General features: G+C 36.9%; 1 protein-coding gene across 6 annotated transcripts in view; it reads left to right on the forward strand.

Moving 5' to 3' along the window:
- LOC134213273 (aryl hydrocarbon receptor nuclear translocator homolog) overlaps window positions 1-21,853 on the forward strand; it is a 627,873-nt gene that overhangs the window by 128,854 nt on the left and 477,166 nt on the right. For 4 of the 6 annotated variants that reach the window (XM_062692163.1, XM_062692162.1, XM_062692164.1 and 1 more), the window contains exon 2: window positions 7,782-9,608. The exons of the other annotated variants lie outside the window; for them this stretch is intronic. In XM_062692163.1, coding sequence (XP_062548147.1) covers window positions 9,235-9,608 — 374 coding nt within the window. In that variant the 5' untranslated portion in view covers window positions 7,782-9,234. The remainder of the gene's footprint in view (window positions 1-7,781; window positions 9,609-21,853) is intronic. 6 annotated transcript variants of the gene reach the window in all.

Consider the following 21,853-nt stretch of genomic DNA (forward strand, 5'->3'; position numbering starts at 1 on the left):
TGAAGCATTCAGTTTGGGATTTATAAAGTTGACAACGAGCAGTATTTATTTATGTAAACTAAAGTCATAGCATGATAAGGCTCCTCCTATTCAATTGTTTGTTTCTACAAGTGTAAATCATGGCCTATCTAGCGAATGTGAGTAAACGTTAAACTCGGATAAATGTAATAGACCATCATCTGTCTAATGAATAATTTAATCGGCCGATAAATGAAGTATTGTCGAGCGTTTTTGAGTATGTGCCTTAATTAAAGTGAATTATTTGTGAAGCATTTCCATGAAGCAATATAACATTATTAAAATTTTGGAATATAACAAAATTGCCTAAAAATGACTTTTCATCGAGTTATCTGACGAGAGAAATCTCTCTTTGATATGAAAGAGAGAAGATTTTGTTATGTTCTTTTGATCTAGTATGCAGTGGAAACGAAAGCCTGATAGTGACTAATACAGGTAAACTATCCAATAAACTTTCTTTTTTGTTTTTAAACCAAAATCAAAAAATTAGAAAAGCGCTAAAATCTAATTTTGGAATGATTTATTTTTATTCCTTTCTTATTCGATAGGCACTTTGTGTTATTTAACCGCTACTGTGCCGAGATCTACTGTGATATTCTGCTGTACAGAATCAACACAGAATCTATTTTTAGATTTTCCATTACTCATTTATTGTTGTCGTTGACAGTCCATCTCATCGTGAGTCCATTGCGTCCGTTTGTCCATGTCGTGTATCCAATGATCGTAGCATTGTTCGGTTTCCTTTTATTCGGGTAACGTTGGAGGAATGCCTCCCAGAAGAACAAGTTGTCAGTCGTCATCAGGCAGCCGTGACGGTAATGCGCTGGGGTTGGGAATTGAACCCATAACCATCCGCTTGTATGGCGAGCATGTAGCCAACTATGCTACATGACTGATATTCGTCAGATTTTGGGAGAGCATCAATCTCATTGTTCAGACCGGTTCACACTGCAGCACTTTTTTTGATTTTCTGCTTTCGTTTTTTATAATAGTTAGAGCCGTTAAAAAATATGGTTTCTTTGGGAAAGTTGGCGTTAATTAAGTTAAATTTAATTGATTTTTTGTTGGGATAGATTGCCGGCTTAAAATGTTAAGGACGTGTACAAAATCTTATGAGCTCATTTAAGAAAAAAGTTCCAGCATTCGGCTGTATTCAAGAACTACAGTGAAATAAAGGTTACATATTGTAGTTCAGTTTCTGATAATTTCATGACAATCGGCTGATAGACTAATTTTTGGCGAGTAGTTCAAAGTGATTCAATTTGATTCCGTACACCCTTTCTGACCCCAACAGAAAAATGGATGTATAAAATCGTACGATGGATAAAATTGAACAATCTCTTCAGCAAAATTGCTTAAAATTAACTCCCCTACTAGGGAAAAATAGCAGGCATGGGCGATCAAGGCCCTACGACAACCTAGAACGTCATGAATACGGTGAAGTTACGAAAGATAAAATTTTAGGTGTATTGACAGCGGATTGTATTGTTTCAAAATAAGATTTTTATTCGTAGAGCTACTGTGTTGTACAATAAACTATTTTTTAAGTTCCTTGAACGTCCTAGGCCATCCAAACATTCCTTTAGTATAGGGCTTGAAATCTACAGCTGCAAGAAAATCGTTTTTCAGTACTGAAAGCTTCAATATGCATTCAATTATATCCATTACACCTCCCGGGAGGACAAAGGATATCGTAGGATAGTTTTGAGATATTCTGGGCAATCCAAACTGTCCTTGAGTTCGGGACTTGAGATCTACAGCTGCTTAGAAGCTCTTTTCGGTACTCAAAGCTTCAATATTCGTTCAATTATACCCATTACACCTCCCGGGAGGTCTGCGGATATGGTAAGAATAGTTATGAAGTTATGAGATATTCTGGGCAATCCAAACTGTTCTTGAGTTCAGGACTTGATATCTACAGCTGCTTGAAAGCTCTTTTCAGTAATAAAGCTTCAATATTCGTTCAATTATATTCATTAAACCCCCCGGGAGGTCAACGGATATGGTAAGATAGTTATGAGATATTCTGGGCAATCCAAACTGTCCTTGACTTCGAGACTTGAGATCTACAGCTGCTTAGGACCTCTTTTCGGTTTTCAATATCCGTTCAATTACATCCATTATACCTCCCGGGAGGTCAACGAATATTGTAAGATAATTTTGAGATATTCTGGGCAATCCAAACTATCCTTTAGTTAGGGACTTGAGATCTACAGCTGCTTAGAAGCTCTTTTCGGTAATCGAAGCTTCAATATCCATTCAATTATATCCATTACACCTCCCGGGAGGTCAACAGATATGGATAGATAGTTATGAGATATTCTGGGCAATCCAAACTATCCTTGAGTTCAGGACTTGAGATCTACAGCTGCTTAAAAGTTCGTTTTTGGTACTCAGAGCTTCAACATTGGTTCAATTATATCCATTACACCTCTCGGGAGGTCAACGGATATGGTAAGATGGTTATGAGATATTCTGGGAATCCAAACTATCCTTGAGTTCAGGACTTGATATCTACAGCTGATTAGAAGATTTTTCCGGTACCCAAAGCTTCAATATTGGTTCAATTATGTCCACTAAACATACCGGGAGATCAACGGATATGGTAAGATAGTTATTAGATATTCTGGGCAATCCAAACAATCCTTGACTTCGAGACTTGAGATCTACAGCTGCTTAGAAGCTCTTTTCAGTACTCAAAGCTTCAATATCCGTTCAATTATATCCAATACACCTCTCGGGAGGTCAACGGATAAGATAAGATAGTTTTGAGATGCTTGGAAGCTGTAGATCGGTACTCACGGACAGTTTGGATGACCCAGGATATCCCAAAACCATCTAAGCATGTCTTTTGATCTTCATGAATATGTTATGAATATGGTTGAATACATATCCAAGCTTGAAGCATCGAAAAAAGCTATAGTGGGGGCTGCAGATCGCAAGTTCTAAACTCAATGACGGTTTGGATAACCCAGGATGTCCCAAAACCATCTTACCTTGTCTTCTGGTCTTCTGCAATATGTTATGGACATAGTTGAATACATATCCAAGCTTGGAGCGACGAAAAAAGTTAGAGTGGTGGTTGTAGATCGCAAGTTCTGACTTCAAGGATAGTTTGGATGACCCAGGATATCCCAAAACCATCTAACCATGTCTCTTGATCTTCACAAATATATTATGGATATAGTTGAATACATATCCAAGCTGGAGCGACGAAAAAGCTAAAGTGATGGCTGTAGATCACAAGTTCTAAACTCAATAACGGTTTGGATGACCCGGGATATCTCAAAACCATCTTACCATGTCTCATGGTCTTCTGGAGTATATTATGGGTATGGTTGAATACATATCCAAGCTTCTAGTGGCGAAAAAATCTAGTTTCGTGGCTGTAGATCGCAGGTTCTGTACTCAAGAACAGTTTGGATAACCCAGGATATCCCAAAACCATCTGACCATTTCTTTTGATCTTTAGGAATATGTTATGGACATGGTTGAATACATATTCAAGCTTAGAGTGACGAAAAAAGCTCGCATTGTAACTGTAGATCGCAAGTTCCGGACTCAAGGACAGTTTGGATGATCTAGTACATCCGAAAAAAATATTTTACAACTTGTTTTGTCAGTTCTCCATTATAAATCACGAAAACAAATGGAACATTTTGGAAAAATTGGAAAAAAATGGGCCTGAAAGGGATTCAGCTTTTTTCCAGGCACCCTCAAAAATAATTAGCTTTATTTGTAACACCAGTTTTATCAACATTACTATCGAGAATCGCCCACAAATTCTCGATAGGGTTGAGGTTCGGGCTTTGTTGTGGTGGCCATTCCAATGGTTTGATCCTACATGACCGGAAGTAAGACTTGATCTTCTTGGCAGTATGCTTCGAGTCGTTGTCGTGTTGAAATGTAAATTTCTTTTCAAGGCCCATCTGGATCAGCGAAACCTTCAAATTTTCCCGCAGGATGTTGATGTAGGAATCAGCCGTCATTATGCCACCGTACCTTGGATGAGGCGCTCCTGCACCATACATGAACTCGCCGCTTTTGGTTGAACAGCTCGTCTGTTTATAGAATCGTTTTCCAGAATTCCAATGGCTTATCAGCATGCTCCTTAGCAAATTGAAACCGCTTAGCATCGTTTGCCTTGTTGATAAATGGGCACTTTCGGGCAATTTTGTTCTTTAACCCCTGTGCTACGAGACGGCGACGAACAGTTCGACTTAAAACTGGTAGTTGAAGGGTTTTCTGGATCTCGCGGACAGTTATCTTCGTGTTCTTCTTCACTTCACGTATGATCTTGGTATCCGTTTTGCGCTTTCTGCCTCTACCAGGACGATCCACCACTGATCAGGAAGTTTTTTGCTTTTCTAGAATCTTCCCAACCTCAATATTTTAGCTTCTTTAGTCGTAGACCAACATAACTCCACTCGATTCGCTGACAAATTCTAAATCAGACTAGTAATGTGAGGTTATTAGTAAGCAATTTGAGGAAAATTAGAACGTTGGGTAAAATCAGCAAGATCTCAGTTCCCAACATCGTACAGTAGAGCTCACATAACACGAGTTTCGGTCAAATTTGATGCCAAATGTGTCATTTTTTGTCGATTATTTGTAAATCTGAACTTGACGATTTACATATCAAATAAGGGGCATTGGGGTAAAACGAGGTCTTGAAGTTTCGTGCAGTGAACTTAACCACCTTTGCACGATTCCCATGAAAAATCTACGAATTGTGTCAAAATTTCAGCGCAATCCGCCCATACCGAACCGAGATATTGAATTTATTCGCGTTACGGACAATTTTTTCCCGTTGTGTACTGCTACAAGCAGTTTTGCCTTTCTCGTACAACAAAGTTGTACCGAAATGCTATATGATTGCTCCATAATAGAACTTTTGATAGAAGGCCCGGAGACCCATAAGGTTATATACCGATTGAATCAGCTCGACGAGTTGAGGAGATGTCTGTATGTGTGTATATGTGTGTATGTCTAAAATTTTTGTAGACATACTTTTTAGAACTTAGCATTATCCGATTTACTCGTAACAAGTTGCATTCGACGGGGTCCTATTGTTTGCTATTGAAAATTGGCCCGATCGGACATTGCATTTCGGAATTATGGAAAAATCATTGTTTTTTCTCAAACCACCCCCTTGAGAATTTCGTTTCCTGTGAAGAGCTGTATTTGAACTTTCTAATGTGATTATTTCAATATAATTTATAATGGACGAGATCTAGGTTTTTTTAAGTTATGGTTTATCATATTAATTCATTCAATTTAATTGCATGATACATGAAAAAAGTTTGCAGATAAGGGTTAAAGCTCCGGTTCAGGTTAAGTTTGCCTTTTTAAAGAATTTAGTAAGTAAATTACATTTGAGTTGAGTAATGGATTGTAAATTCTCTAATTTCAATACAATATATCAGAATTAATATTTGAGGAGCATGGAGAAAAAACCGAAAACCCAAAATGAAATTGTTAAAATTTATCGAAAAACGTTTAGAAACTTGCAAATTTTTCTTTGTTTTGTAGAATTTTGTGAGACTACTTGTTTGCAGAAAGATGCAAGTTTTTCGATAATTTCCCCTTCTAAATCATAAATTGAAACTTGATTTTCAGTAATTCGTTTTAAAATTATCTTTGATTTTCGTATGATATTTGAAATTTTCTGGATATTACTTGGCAGATCCGTTTCGATTGACTTGTGTACAAGTGTCCACGTTTTTCACAGGATCTAGTTTTAACTTTCTATTGCTAAACCGAAAAGGGTTTAATGAGAATTGTTATTAATTTTGCCTCCGAAGAGCTGAGAGCCGACAATTGACCAGTTGAGATCAGTGTTGAGAAATGCCACAAAAATGTCATGAGATTGATATTTCCAATTCGGTTAATTTTTTTTCTGAATTTATTTTCAATTGAGAAATTTTGATAGTGAAAGTGTGATTTTTTTAAATTAACTTATCAAAGTGATTGTTTTTTATTACTTTATCAAAGTGATTTTTTTTCAATTTTAATAAAGATCATCACTTATACAAAGGCAGTGTGAGGCATGAGAGCGAAATTAAAAAAATATATGTCAAGCAATGGCAAGACGGTAATATCATTTGACACTAATTCGACTCTCACGCAGCCAACTTCAGTTTAAAAGCAATGGCCTGTTAGAAAACCATATAAGACCCTGTAAGATGCAGCTTTCATAAAAAAACACACAACTGTAAATAACTTGTGAAATGAAATTACCCATCACTGGTTGAGATATGCAATTGCAAGAAGACGTCATCAGCACAGAAATAAAATATTTCGGCAGCGAGACATGAATCAACCCACGGGCGACGGTGAACGTTTTGGTCTAATCCTCCCTACTTTGAGGCTTTGTTTCTTAAATGTCACTGAAAATTTATTGAAGTATATGATTTTGTGACGCTTCGATATTTTTGCCCGTATCAGTTTTTGTTCAATTGCCTATGGCTATATCTTGTTTATGTGAGAAATAAAAAAAATGCTAATAGGGTTACAAACTAAACAGACACAAGATAAATATTTTTGAAAAAAATAATCCCATGTAAAAAAAAATGCTTGAAAAACACGCAAAATGTAGCCACTAACTGATTCAATATATATTTCGATGTCCAAAATACATAAAATATTCCATGTTCAAAATACTTTTTATGACAACTAAATTGGAACATATGTGCTAATCGGAACGTGGACTTCGTGGCCGACCGCATTTGCTTGCTGTAGAGTGTGGGTTCGATTCCCACCCAAGTAAGGAGATTTTTTTCTTTAACTTTTCACTGGGTGATGTGTAAATGTCCTGACCGTTGTCTAATGCCTGTCCTGTCTTTTGACGTAGGACTATGTCTGTGTTTTCTATATCGGGGTACACTTTGCGATGAGTCTGCCAATTTAATACTTGTTCCTAGTGTTCTGCCTTCAATACACCCGATTCTGATTTTCAACTGTTTTTTTACATGGCCGTTGTAAAAAAACATACAAAATGTCTGCGAAGTTACTACAAAACTTTGTACAGGGTTTTTCATGCTTTGGAATGGATTTTTTTACACGGAACGCATCACTGCCGTTATACGCATAACTGTCCGTGTAAAAAATTGAATCGGGTGTATAGGACAATCAAAATGTTTGGTTTTGTACGTTTCCACGATTGCACTCACATCTGATTTCAAAACTTTAATAGGTATTTGTGTTTCCAATTTATTTGTCGATTCGCACTAACCATACACAATTTATAATAGACCAGTTTACGTCATTGGTTGCCTCGAGTAGAAAAATGATACGCGATTAGCTTCGAAATTTTCCACCTTCTGACCGATAATCTTGTCCAGTTTCGCCATTGTGCGACATATCAGATACAGACACCTTTATCTCCTGATAGGAAAGTGATAAAAAACAACAGGGGTCGTTCAAAAAGGACGTCGCAGATTTTAGGGGGGAGGGAGGTGGTTGAAGATTTTGTGACAGTAGTACGTATACAAAAAAGCGTGACAGATTGGAAAGAGGTTCTAGTAATCTTCCAAAACAGTAGTGGACGTCATATCCGAATCGCCACCATAGCAGTAGCAGCAGCAACGGTGAAACAGACAACACCCCAAATCGCAGTTAAATAGTTTCTCCGAACTCAATAACCGAAGAAACGAACCGGTAGACAATTTCTAGTGCGGGGAAACGCGTGAGGGCGCAAAACTGCAAAAATATAATGTGTCGATTTTTTCGCTAAATGTTTTCGTTTTTCTTGTTTGGTCCAGTGCCAGTCAGAGCAGTGTGTTTGTGCGATTTGTTGCAGAGGAAATACTGATCCAAAAGTGAAATAACTCTTGCAGCAGCCGCCGTCGAAGCAGTGCATCATCAGAAGCAACATCAACAGCGCAGTAGTAGATTGCAGTGTAGAAAACAACCAAAAGGAGGAAAATCAAATCGAGAAGCAAACCGAACCGAATGAGCGAATAATATTCGTTGCTTTCTGAGTGAGTGGAGCTGGAAATCAGACGAAGAAAGAGATTATAATAATGATGGAAAAATTAAAATAAAATGAAATTATGATAATGGCATAAGGAGTGTGGTGGAGGAAAAAAACGAATAAACTGTGTGAGCGCTCAGTCTGGGATGACCAACCAGTGTAAGTGTGCAGATTTGTGCAGCTGAGAAGAGCAGTGCTTAAAATCCTATTAGAGAGTGCAGTGCTGCTGCTGCCCTGGACGACATCCAATGCCGGCCGGTGAGGAAGTGGACGCAGGGTGTCTGTGATCAACCACCGGAGGTTCTAAGCACGCTAACCCGCTATCTCCTGCCAGCGAGCGCAGCGCCAAGTGTGCATGAAGCAGCAGACGATTCCTAATGTGCGCCGCGTTGCTCTTTCGTCTGCCGGCTCTAGACTGACTAAACTAACTAACGGCTGAAGAGTGGAGCGAAAATAAATATTTTTACGATCATTTGTGCGTCAAGGGCTTGGGTTGAGCCCTTCTTATCTGAAACACAGATTTCACGAGGGAAGTTTGTAGCGCAGCAGAATAAGAAAAGTGCACCACGGACGAACGGTGGAGGTGAAAATCAAGTCCGTATTGTTTGTATAAAAATAGTTATCATAAAATTAAATATTAATAAAGAGGCCCCTGCTCAGTACAGAGCCGCCGCAGAACAAGTGAACATTAAGCAGAACCTCGTCGCGGTTTGGGGCTAAATGAGTGTGGGATAGTGGCGCGAAGCAGAGCAATGAGCGAGCGAAAATCGGTGCAGAAATAAATTGTGCGAGGTTATGATTCCATGTGTATAATTTTTGATAATAAATTTTTATTGAGAAATATTGTATTGTAATCAAATTCAGATCGCATAGTTGAAGCATTAGTGGGGCTTTATGACTGTTTGGCGCTGCCTGCCTGCTAGTGCGTGATTGTGTGAAAAGAACGGGCCTCGAACGCAGGCAATAAAGCAAACAACGAATTAAACAGATTAATTATCGGGTGCTTGGCTCGAATCTGATTAGTGCGCGAAGCGACCATTTGCGGTACAGTACCGTGTAATTAACCAATAAGGCACACCACTGCGCGAGATACAGTGTAACTGCACCGTATCGACCCATCGAGTGAGATTGACAGGCAAGAGGCCAGGACGCCCCAATAAACCGCGAAAATTTCCGCCTTACTCGACGCCCGCACGGTTCCACAAAAATTCTGCAAACTGGAACCATATGACGTAAGCACGATGTACGCGTACGCGCAGGGTGGATCGCAAGGTCCGCCACACTACGCTACGCCGAGCCAAGCGTACCTCCCGGCGAGTCACCATCCGGCCTACCCGCCGTACCATCCGGGCCCGTCGACACCGCCGGCCACGATCACCTCGTACAACAACGTGGCCGGGCCGTCCTCGCTGCTGGGTCACCACTATGCGTCGCCGCACCATATGCCACCGCCGCCGCCTCCGATAGCGTCGGCAACGCATGGCTCGTCGGCGGCGGCAGCGGCCGCAGCAGCAGCAGCCGCCGCCGCAGCCGCAGCGGCCGGTGTTAGTCCGATGCAGACCGACCCGCAGCTGACGGATTTGAACGTGCAGCTGGGGATTCCCAAGCGAAGAAGGTGAGTTTTATTGATTGTGTTTGATTATTTTCTAGTGCTTTCGGAATGATAAATATGTGGGATAACCGACGGCTCAGACAGATTCTAGTACTTAAAGTCTGTTTTGAAGTCAATTTCACTGGCTCAACGATAACAATAGATGTAAATGCCAGAATAAAAAAAAACTATTTTAAAATTTTGTTCTACTGTATTTGCGTTGGATTTGGCTCTGGCTTACGAAATCATTACGAGCCATGTTTAATTTTAAAAGACTTTTTTATGTAGTCAAAATAAAGCTGTATATGGTATTCCATAAAGAAACCACCTAAATCTATTTTTGTAACGAATTGAATTTCGCCGATTACCATCTGACGCACGGGGATGACAAGCTACGCCATCTTTGTCACATCTTTTCTGAATCACCAATACGAGTGCACTGCGAATGCAACATAAACAATTCCGAGGGTGAAAACAGGGATGCCAGAGGATATTTTCAAATGTCTTCACAGCCGAGTAAAAATGTCTTCAAATGTCTTCAATATCAAAATTATGATTATCATAGTGAAAAAATTTCAAAATCCAATAGGCTTATAATTTTAATCTCCTTGTTTATCGTTTATTTTTTACACTCAAATTGTTAGAATTCAAAAGAATATTTTTTATTCTTCATAAGTAAGGGCAATCACTCTCCCTTGGATTTTTTTTAATGAGTCTCTAAATATAATTCCAACGGACTTTTCTAACTGAATTTCTTTGTGGAAGTCTTCTGAATTTATTTTTAAAGAATTGCCTATAGGGATTCGGAATATATATATACCTGAAGAAGCTTCCACAAGATTTTCTGACGAAACTTCAGGATAAATTTCTAATGAATTTTTAGGAGGAATTGTTGTTGGAACATCCAAAAGATTTTCTGAAGGAACTTTCAGATAAATTTCTGGAGGAACTTCCAGGTGAAATGCTTATGAAACTTCCGGAGGAATTACAGGAGGAATTCCTGAGGGGTTTTCTGAAGGATTTTCCTGAAGAATTCCTGGAGGGTTTTCCTGAGCAATTTCTGAAAGAGTTTGCAATGAAGTTCCTGAAGAAACTTTCGAAGGAACTTCTGGGTAACTTTTTGGAGGAACTTCCTGAGGTATTGCTGCAGGAATTTCCGAAAGAATTCCTGGAGGAAATATAAGAGCAATTCCAGGACATAATTCCACAGGTATTATTGGAGAATCTTTCGGCAACATTCTTGGAGCGTCATCAAGAGGAATTCCTGGAGAAACTTCCGAAGGGATTCTTGGAGGAAATTCCGAACGAATGCCTGCAGGAGCTTCGAGAGGAATTCCTGGAAGAACTACTGGAGAAAGTCGTGAAAGAAACAAACTAAGGAATTTCTGGAGGACTTTCCGATGGAAATATTGAAGGATCCTACGGAGAAATTTCTGGACGAGCTTATGGAGGAGCTCCTAGAAGTACTTCCAAGGAAATTCTGGAGAAATTTTCTGAAAATCTCTGTGGGAATTGCTGGACGAATTCCTGGAGGAACTTCAAGAGGAATTTCAAAAAGAATTCCAGAATGGATTTACTGGAGAAATTCATGGAGGAATTTCCAGTTAAAATACTGGAAGAATGCCCAAAGATATTTCTTGAAAAAATACCATAGGAATTCAAGGAAGAATTCATGAGATTCTTCTATTTTTTTAAATGATTTTTTTAAAACAATTTCAATTTGTTGTCGACATTCGTAAGAATTTTCTATGGAAACTTAACGAAAATTTTCTGAGAAAATTGAAAATAATTTCCTTCGGAAATTTAGAACTTTCCGTAAAAATGTGGTACATGGAAATTCCGAAGAGACATCCCTAAAATTTCAAATACAAATCCGGAGTACATCGCTTTGAAAATTCAAGACAAATTTCTTGTGAAAAGGAAAATGAATAGTTTGTGGGAGTTCAGATGATTTTCCCGCTAGAACTTGGAAATTTGTTTGTGGAAATAAAGATGAATTTCCGTTTCAATTTTGGGGAACCCTTTATTTGCCCATACTGAAATTGTTATAAATTTCCAAGATAATTTTAGAAGAATTTTCAATTTCAATTCTCTTGATTTTTCATGAAAAATTTCTCAGAATTTTTATGGTTAATTCTCCCTTTTTCACACGAATTAATTTTTTAAAACGAATTTTCACTGAAAATAATTTCTAAAATCCACGGAAAATTTATCGAGTTCTTCAGAATTTATTCTCATTCTCGACGGGTATTCTGGAAATACCGAAAAGATCAGATGAATTATAAAGAAATTTAAAAAAAAATTGGTTCTAGCCAAAATAGTCATAATAGAATTCTGTTTTTCTTGCCGTTTGAAATAAATTAGATCGGTCATTGCGTTCTGATACAATGATCGATATACCTTTTAACCAGACACTTCGAAAACGCCATGCTACCAAGGAAAATTTAAACGAATGCTGCCATCGGGAATTTTTTAACCAGCACATAACTAAAAAATGTACGTTTGACGTCTAAAATGTATTGCAATTAACAACCTTATCAACCGCCTAGTGTAAATGTGTTTTTACGTTAGAAATTTAAAGCCCGAAACATTAGTCTATTATGTATTACTTTCGTAATATTAATATTGTCTTCAAGTATCTTTAAATAAGAAGGTAAGTCTTCAAATGTTTTGAAAAGTCTTCAAAATGTCTTCATGAAATAAATGTCTTCACAGAGATTCAAATGTCTTCAAATTGAAGACATGTCTTCAAATTTGGCATCCCTGGGTGAAAATGATATAAAACGAATAAAGGCATAGACAGCCCGCATAATCATGAACCATAGGCGTAACATTTCTCATACCATTCATAATTATAAATAACATTATCCCTACTGTTCTGATTGCTGTACTTACTTAAGATAAACTAACCTCGCCATAAATGGTCATCGCAATACGGTATGTTGTTATTGGAAAAACGACCATATGGGTAATAGGCGGTTAAGTATAATTACTATTTAGAAATGGGAATTTTTCAGTACATTTTTTTCACTACATGCTATATGATATGGTTCATGTACAATCCATGTTTCAGATTAAAACAATATGCTATGTGATATTCGAATGATAGTATGATACGAAATAAAAATCAATGAACCGTATGTCTTATCTGTCACTAATTGGAAGACCATTTGGTAATTTTTCTCTCTTTTTAAAGCTAAAACACAATATGTAAATTCCATTACTACATAACTTTTATTGAAAAATAATTTCACTACTATTATTTTATCTGGAGACCGAGGTGTGGAGCATGCAGAAAGCCGCGTTCGTGAAGAGAACTGCAAAAAACACGAAATTATCAAATTATAAATACGCCAAGGATTTTATTTTAGGATTATAACCAACGTGTAAACGGTCACTTCGATAAATTGTGGAACTTAATAGTGTTTTCACCATTGATAATGTTATTAAATATACTTACAGACATAAAAAAATCGAAATCACAAACATCTTGGAACCAGAAACATAGTTGGCGTTGGAACTTTGTTCTTCGTAAACCACTTTCACGGGTACTATGAATAGATGAGAACATTATTTTAATAGCATATATTTTACATAACTTATTTCCTTAACTTACCATGTTTTGTTTGTCATTTTTTTAACTCACTAAAAATACTAAACCTAATAAAATAATAAATAAAACAACTCAATAAAAGCTGTCTGGCTTGACCAAATCAGCACTCAACCCACTGAAATGAAAACAAACAGTCACACGGAAATAAAAATTTTGCGGACATACTGATCGCAGAACATGAATGTTTACCGTATTTTTATCATTGCAGGATATGATTCTCAATGTGAGTGTAGAATTGCAACGGAATGAAAATAGTTTTTGACTATATGTAATTACATCAGAGTTATATGACATATTGTTAGGATCTCGGTTATAAGTCATTCACAGTTGTTTATCATTTTCTCTGAAACAATGAATGATAAAAAATTATAAAGACATAACAAACATAGGAATCATTACATATGGTATCGTAAATTAAAAATTGTGTATAATTTTGGTTTACGAAGATTATATAATCGTATTTTAAAGCGACTATGAGGTGAATAATAACAATATGGCTTATTTCATGTAAATGGTATCAATAATACGGCATATTGTTTTTAATTATGCGGGAGTACCTTGTGCAACTAGCATTCTGAATAATTGAGCAAATAAGTTGAACATTCTTAAGTTTGAAGTATGGAATCGAGTGTAAAATTGTTTTAATTGATAATTCGTTACATTTTTCTCTATTTTCTCAGGATTGTATCATGTTACATTATTGAGTGGTATTGGCGTTTTGCATCATATTCTCTTAAAAAGTAATCATTCCAGGGGTATAGCAAAAGTCAAAATCACCGAAGCAAACATAAAATACATACCTAAATATGTTTACTGTTTTATTCGTTGACTTACACAGATTTATGACCTAAAAATGATGTATTCCTCTGAGTCGTGTAGTGCACTCACGTACACGCCAAAAAATAACGAGTCGTTCACAGGAGTTAACCCCGTTGAAACTCATGGAAAAAGGTCAAGTGAATGAAGTGTGCACAAACCGAGAATGTCAGAATGCCCAAAACTGTCAAAATTTCCAAAAATGTCAAATTCATATTTACTACGGTGCATCTGTATGGGGTTGACAGCTGCGCTATATCCCTGAATCATTCAAAATCCACGCACATACTATTGCAAAATAAATCAGTATTGGGGTAATTTGACACTGGGGGATAAATTTATCCCCAAAAAAAAAAAAGAACGAACAGGCAAACCTGTCAAAATCCATAGTATAAAATGGATGTCGCTCCTCTGATCTGACGTCTTAGGTTACAGTTCTGGTTTTTCGGTACCAAAAAGTACTATAATTTTGTCACGTCATGTCGCGTGATTCCGTATTTTCCGTAAAGAATTCGTTAATTTCGTCCCTCTAAGAGCACATGGGAACAAAAGCTGAGGAGTGATGTTGCCTTCACTGCAACATTATTATTATTATTATTATCACAAATCATTCGAATAATGCAGAATGATTCGAACGGCTTAAAATTATTTGCAGAAACCGTCAATGGGGGTGACAATGGACCTGAGGATGATGTTGGGCCATCGATTTCACGAACGGTATGTAGGTGGGTTAAATAATTCCTCTGAAGACTACATATTTTAGTTTTCTTGTACTTAGATACATTAATTCCATTATACAGACATTCTAAGTTGTTGACAGTGAACTATTCTCACCTCCATTTATCCCATTTTGACCCTGTGCAATGATTCTGATTATATAGTTGCGCAAGATCTTCTTATACTTATTCTGAATGATGCTGTTGTTATTATGTTAGCAACTTTCATTTTTGTTTAACCCTTCAAGCGACTTCACGGGTGTGTTTACTTCTAAAGCTTTTTAATTCGGTAACCAAGTCACCCACAAGAGTGCAAATACGTAAGTTTTTATTTGCTACTTTATTAGTAGTGTTTTGATGTGTTTTGCAGCTGTTTCTAGAACAAATCTAATATATTTCAATTCTTGCGTTTTAATTCGCCATAATAGGTAATCATTAAGCAATAACAATACTTCCGCCTTACCAACAAGCATTAGTTTACTTTGCTCGATAGGTAGACAGTTCAAAATGTAGATTTAGGTCCACTCTTTGCGCAACTCTATATATAATACTTCTCCATTTGTAATATGACCACTGGGTGCACGAGAAGAAAAATTACAGGACATTTTGTTTAATTAGTTAGATATATGATGGGGGTTGTATCGTTAAATGCATATGGTCAGGGATTTTCACTCCCACATGACTAATAACTAGCATTCTCGGCAAAAACATGTCATCGGAAAAGATATAATTATTGATTTATAATCCGAATACATTTTTGATTAGTTTTGTACATTTTTTTAAATTTAATTTTTTTTAGTTTTTCTGATCTCTGTTGGTTGAAATGATTTACGAACGCGGTTTAAAGTTTTTAAAGCTTATGCTTTATATCGACTTTATATCTTTATATCTATCGAAATTCATAAGATATGCCTAACCAGTTTAGTGGGTCAATAGATTGTATGGGAAAAAAAATCGAAATTAAAAAAAAAACGACATTGCTTACAAGTTTCATTACCCCAAAATATGACCCCATACAAAATTTGAGCTCAATCGGACATGATTTAGTGGTGTGAATTTTTCATCAAAGTTTTGAAATTTTTACCCATGAAAATTTTCCCAAGGATCAAAGCAAAAGTCTAAAATCAAATTTTTGTTTTTGATAGATTTTTTCTCTCTTAGAACATTTTTGGGATTCACGACGATACGCAAACGTTTTCGTAGCCAAAAATATCCCCCTATGCCAAATTTGAGCTAAATCGGACATGATTTAGGGGTGCTCAAAATCATTCAAAACTTGTTTTTCTTTCTCTATTCTTGGTTTTCCATTACCACTAATTATTTGAACTTTAGAAGTGAAAACAGTGTGCCTGCTTAGTTAAAAATTTTGAAAATTACACGCCATGGAAATATTTAAACGCTTATTTTGGTGTTCAATATCCTCTAATATTACATCCAACTTTTTCTTAAATTCAATATTGAATTCATGCTCCATAGTAACGACGACCTGTACTTTTAAAAAGTGATGGAAGAATGAGTCGAATCGAACGGAGCCTTTTTGTTACATCATATATGCTGTAACATTTTTATAATGTGTGTTTATTATTATTATTTTTTATAAAATGGAGGATATTCAGTTTGCTGGGGAATATTTGCCATTGTTTTCCAAGTCAACTAATTTGCCGTCGTATGGTGAAGTTTTTCGTAAGTACATATTTCATTTGCGAGCTGAGAAACAAACTGCTAAGCAAAGTGCGCCAATAACAACAGAAGCGTTGATAGCTGTATGGAAAGGAAAACAAATTAATTAAGTGATTGGTAATAGGACAATTGAATTTAAAATTTTGCGTTACCATAAAAATTGGAGAGATCTACAGAAAAATAGGCTGCTAATGTCGACGACTGAACTTGAGAAGAGGCAATACTTTTCTGATTCGATGGGAGATTTATTCGACATCTGCAAGAAGTGTAAACCAAAGAACAAGTTGGAAAAGCAAGCAATGCGCTACTTGCAAGAACAGCGACAGCGGACCAACAATCAAGAAACGAATACACGTGGATCCTCAGATACTATTTCATGTAGTGACTTTGAGGAGGCAGATGAGAATCATGGAGATACGAATGAACCGTACCTTACAGAAACTATCTCGACCAGTACCTTTGAAGAAGAACAAACCAAACAAACGAAATTCGACGCGGAAAATGTATCAGATCCAACCAAAACTTGAGAGAAAAGTTTCATGCATTTTGAGTCTTTTGGCATAAAAAAAATCCCCCTAGTGAGAAAAAAAAAGTTTTGAATAATTTTTAGCAATCTTAAATCATGTCCGATTTAGCTCAAATATTGCAATTTTCTTTTAGATAACATCAGATCTTGACGATTCATGCATTTTTAAGTCATTTGGCATGGGTAAACATTTCAAACTTTGATGAATTTTAGAAACCCCTAAATCATGTCCGATTGATCTTAAATTATGCATGGGGTCATACTTTGGGGTAATGAAACTTGTGTGCAATGCCGTTTTTTGAAACTCGAAAATGTCATTTTCATTGGCACCCTACTAAGCGTTGATGGGCTCATGGTCTACAAACAGACCTTCCAACTCAGACGTCCATGGTTCGAATCCAGTCAGCCGTACTTTTAATTTTTTTTTTATTAATTTAAACATTAAAATCATCTTTCATAAGCCGACTTATTAAAATGACTTAAAAACTCCCCCTTAAATAGAAGTTTTTCATAAAGAAATTTCCTTCAACAATTAAGAGTTTTCCACAAAACAAAAATAAATAATAATTTTTAAATGAAAAAAATTGCAATTATAAAAGAGGTGTTTTACATAAAGAGATCACCTTCCTTAAAGAAAAAATATAAAATTTCCATAAATAAATCAATATTAGCAATAAACAGTTCATGGAAAACATTTTTTTTTCAAATTATTTATAGATTAGTTATTATTGAGCGTCTTAGGGGAAATGTTACAGAGTTAGAAGACTTCACTATTCCATTTACTTGTACTATAATCAGATAAGATAAGTATTTCGTTTTCAACTTGAAAACTTCTTCAGTGTTTTGTTATATTAGTCGTTAACAAAAACTGAAGGAGTTTTCAAGTGAAAACAACATACGTATATTTTGATACAAAGTGATTGTAGTGGAAGTAAATGGAATAGTGAAGTCTTTTAAAAATTATTTATTGCTAATGATTTATTTATGAGCATTTTATATTTTTCTCAATGGAAAATTTTGATTTCTTTATGGAAAGTTGTTCTTTTATAATTGCAATTTTTGTTTTGTGGGAAATTCTTAATTGTTTATAAACATTTTGCATTATTCAGGAAAATTTAATATTTATTTATTGCTTATACCTTCATTTCTTTTTTGGCAGCTTCCTGATTTTTTTATGGAAATTTCTAATTTTAAATAAAATTTTTATTTTGCTGCCTTCTTCTTCTTCTTGCCTATTAACATTCATTCCGTTTTCTTGTAGCAACTTTCCATGATAAGGCGTTTTATTAATTTCATACGTCTATTTGCCTGAATGGGTCAGAATTTGCGCTTTCGCATAACGCATTTGCTTCATTAGAAGACGGAGACAGTTGACAACTCACTTACTTACTTATGGATCCTGTACATCCCGAGTGGTGCAAAGTGCCGACTTGAAAGATCTCCATCTTCAGCGATGCCCACCTATCGCTTAAATCTGTTGCCAGGTTAGATTTCGGTCAACTCTTTATTGGGGCTTCGCTGCCATGACCGAAGTCTGCCTCTGCTTGCTTGTTATTTCGTTTCCGCCCCTACGTAAGGTGTAGTCGACCCAACCACACTTCGGATCCCGAACTTCTGTTGCTATCGGCCTCTGGTGAAAACGACGATGGAGCTCTTTGTTTGAGGTTCAGCTGTGAGGCCACCAGGCCCGAATCATGTACCGCAGGCATCTGTTGATGAACACCCGCAGCTGTTGAGTGTTCTCCACTGATACACGTCATGTTTCGGTAGCGTAGAACAGCGCGGATTTCATGTTAGAGTTGAAAATTCGTATTTTGGTGCGTTCACTTATCTGCCTGTTTTTCAAATTTTTCTTAAACTCGCAAATACAGCCCTTGCTTTCTTGATCCGTGCGCCTATGTCGTTTGACACCATTTGGCTACCAAGATATTGGAAGCTTTCAACATTCTCCACTAGTTGCCCGGCTACTGTGAAACTGGAAGAGGTCGCCGTGTCTACATGCAATGATATCAAAGGATATTGTGCATTTATATTTCATTTAATGGTAAAGCGTAATTGAAAATGCGACCAAAATTTTTGTTTAAAATAATTTTACTGAGAAACTGTTGGACTGTTGTAATTGATAATGATTACTTGCTGAAAATAATAATTGTAAGTATTTTTAAATACTTAAAAGTTACTTCTGAATTAAAATAGAATACCGATTCCATGGACAGGTAGAAAGTATAGACAAGGTGCCTCTGTGCAGAGTTATAATGTGGATTTTATTTGTCAACAGTTTGTATTTATCAACAATAAGATCCATAAAAGTCGTTAACTGATTCAATAAACTTGGTCGTGAGTCCGGCTAAGACAACTTGGTCAAAATATGGTCAGGAATTATGAAGTTTTGGTCCAAATTGTCGTCCTTGTTGTTCATCAGATCCCTTCAGGTCCGTATTTGGGATTAACTTCATGAGGGATGTTTAATTTGCTTTTTAAGGTCAATAACGGCCGATTCCAAAAAAGGCTGCCGTTAAAATGTTGGTGCCTTAAGCAGTTTATTTGGTCATTAAACTACTCTAGTCATATGGGTTATTTTTTTATTGTGACGGAGCTGTTTGGCTATCATATGATTTAGTTATTCAGCACCTGCTCTCAACCCGAGCCAATTGGCTTCTACATGTTTCCTAGACGCAATCGACTCGTGCACTTCTAGGTGATGGGTCTGCTCTATATCGATTGCGAGTTCCTCTACAGTGGAATATCCACAGCTTATCAATTTGACATTTTGCTGTAATTCCAAACAAAATCGTAACGTTTCATTGTTCTCCTATTGCCAAGCATTACGCTATATTAATATCCAAACGAGTCTGATTACATAAATATTATTGAAGTTACGATAAAACATTGGTCATTAGATATTGGTTTTGACGAAATACTTAGCAGAATCTCATTATTTATTTTTATCTCATTTTGACGAAACACAGTCCTTTTTCAGTAAATTAGCTCTTGTATTCAAAACCTAAAAAATAACCAAATCTAGTAGTGAGGCTAATACCGAGCACCTAAAAGATCTTTGGTTTTATGCGTAGATCATAAGGAAAGTGGTTAGATAAAATTTCATTATAGATAATTCACCTTTACGTTTTCATATAGACCAGGGAAAATTTAATAGTTCTTATTCTATTATTTTAAGTTCATATGAATGTCCATATGTTTAATCATAAATTTCTCAATACATATAATGAATTTCTCTGTCTTTTCCACCTGTACATAAAATGTAACTTCATCAAACTTATCGCGCACTCCTTCGGCATATTTCCTAGAAGCCATCAATTCTGCCAGAACGGCGATATAACTCAATTTTATCTCAACAATGGTAATTTTCGCCCGGGCCCTGAGCCACCTGCCTGCCATCGTTCCGGTACCAAGGTTAATCGTCCTCTCCGGAATATAGCCATCAATCACCCCGATAGAGCGCGAAAGCCTTTCGTTTCGCATAACGCAAACATTACCCATCGGAAAAGAGATGCAGACCGCCTCACTTCTGCACATATCTGACGCGATCACAATGATCACATCGAGCATGAACAACAGCCGCAGCCGCGCCGCTCGCACTCGTAACAAGTAACTACGAATGCGCGCCAGCACCACCGCAGGAGGGTATCAATTACCCCCGCGTGACACTAATTTATGAGTCCCGATCAATTGCGCCCATTCGGACGCACAGCAGGAATCTGACGCACCAATTTCTGCAACTACCTATAACTTTTCGCGATCGATTTATGGACGGTTATCCGCGCCGCGATCCGACTAAGTGCAATCTTAGCTGGGATCATCCCATACGCATATACATAGGTGTGTAACTTAATCCTTCACTCGAGCTGTTGGTTTATTTTGAGGGGAGGTGGGGTGTGATGGTTATTTGAATTTGATTTTTTTTCCATATTCATTTAGTCTTAAATTCTATCACATTATTTGAAACAGTTTAATAATTAGAAATCTGTGTTACGTATTTATCAGAAATGTAAACGATCAGCCCATTTTGTTTCAAGTTTCCGTTGTACTCCACGTTTCCCGGTACTGCTTCACAAGTCAATTCGAACAAGGAGGACGAATAAGATCTCTCGCACTCGCGCACATACTGCTACACTCTTAAATATGTAATAAATTAAATTTAATGTTATGTTGGACCGGGCTGCTGCTGCTGCTGCCGTTGCGTTGTTGCTGGGACAATCCACACGAACGCCATGATTGGGGCGGGCGTTCATACGCGCGTCAGGAGGAACGTACTGACAATGTAGCACAACATGTCGGAATGGTTCAATTGCGATTTAAAAAAAAATCCACTTTAGGTACAGAAAAATAAAATGGGGAAAATTACTTTTAATTTAGTGTAATATCCCTCCTAATTTTTTTTCAATGGGTATGTTAAATAATATGTTAAAACTTCAAAATAGATTTGTTTACATGGAAAAGTTGATGAATGCATGTCAAAATAAAGACTTTTCTCCTGTAAAAACTTTAATTAAAAGTGTCAACTTAAAGTTTTTGGGTACAATATGTGAAGTTGGATTTCGATTCGACGCCGTTGTCTTCTTTGGTCTTTCCTACATGTTTCCCGACAGGCCCCCAGCAGCTATCAGTCGAAAGAATGCGCGCTCGCGTATCCTGCCGGGATGGCCCCGGCGCGTCGATGAAAACCAAACCGGCAGGCAAAGGAGCAACGACAACCACAACAGCATAGAAAAGTGTGTGCGTGCGTGGTGCTCTGACTGTGAGGGCCGCCGTAACCGCGACAATGAGACCGCCACAAGCAGGACTTGTAAATTTTTAATAATTTTCGCAATATATCAACGTTTAATTTAAAACAGAAAAAAATGACAATTCACGACATGGTGCAACGAAGGCCAAACGACGACCGAAACCGGGGGGA

This window comes from Armigeres subalbatus, chromosome 2 (assembly GCF_024139115.2).
Source record: "Armigeres subalbatus isolate Guangzhou_Male chromosome 2, GZ_Asu_2, whole genome shotgun sequence".
Classification (NCBI taxonomy): Eukaryota; Metazoa; Arthropoda; class Insecta; order Diptera; family Culicidae; genus Armigeres; species Armigeres subalbatus.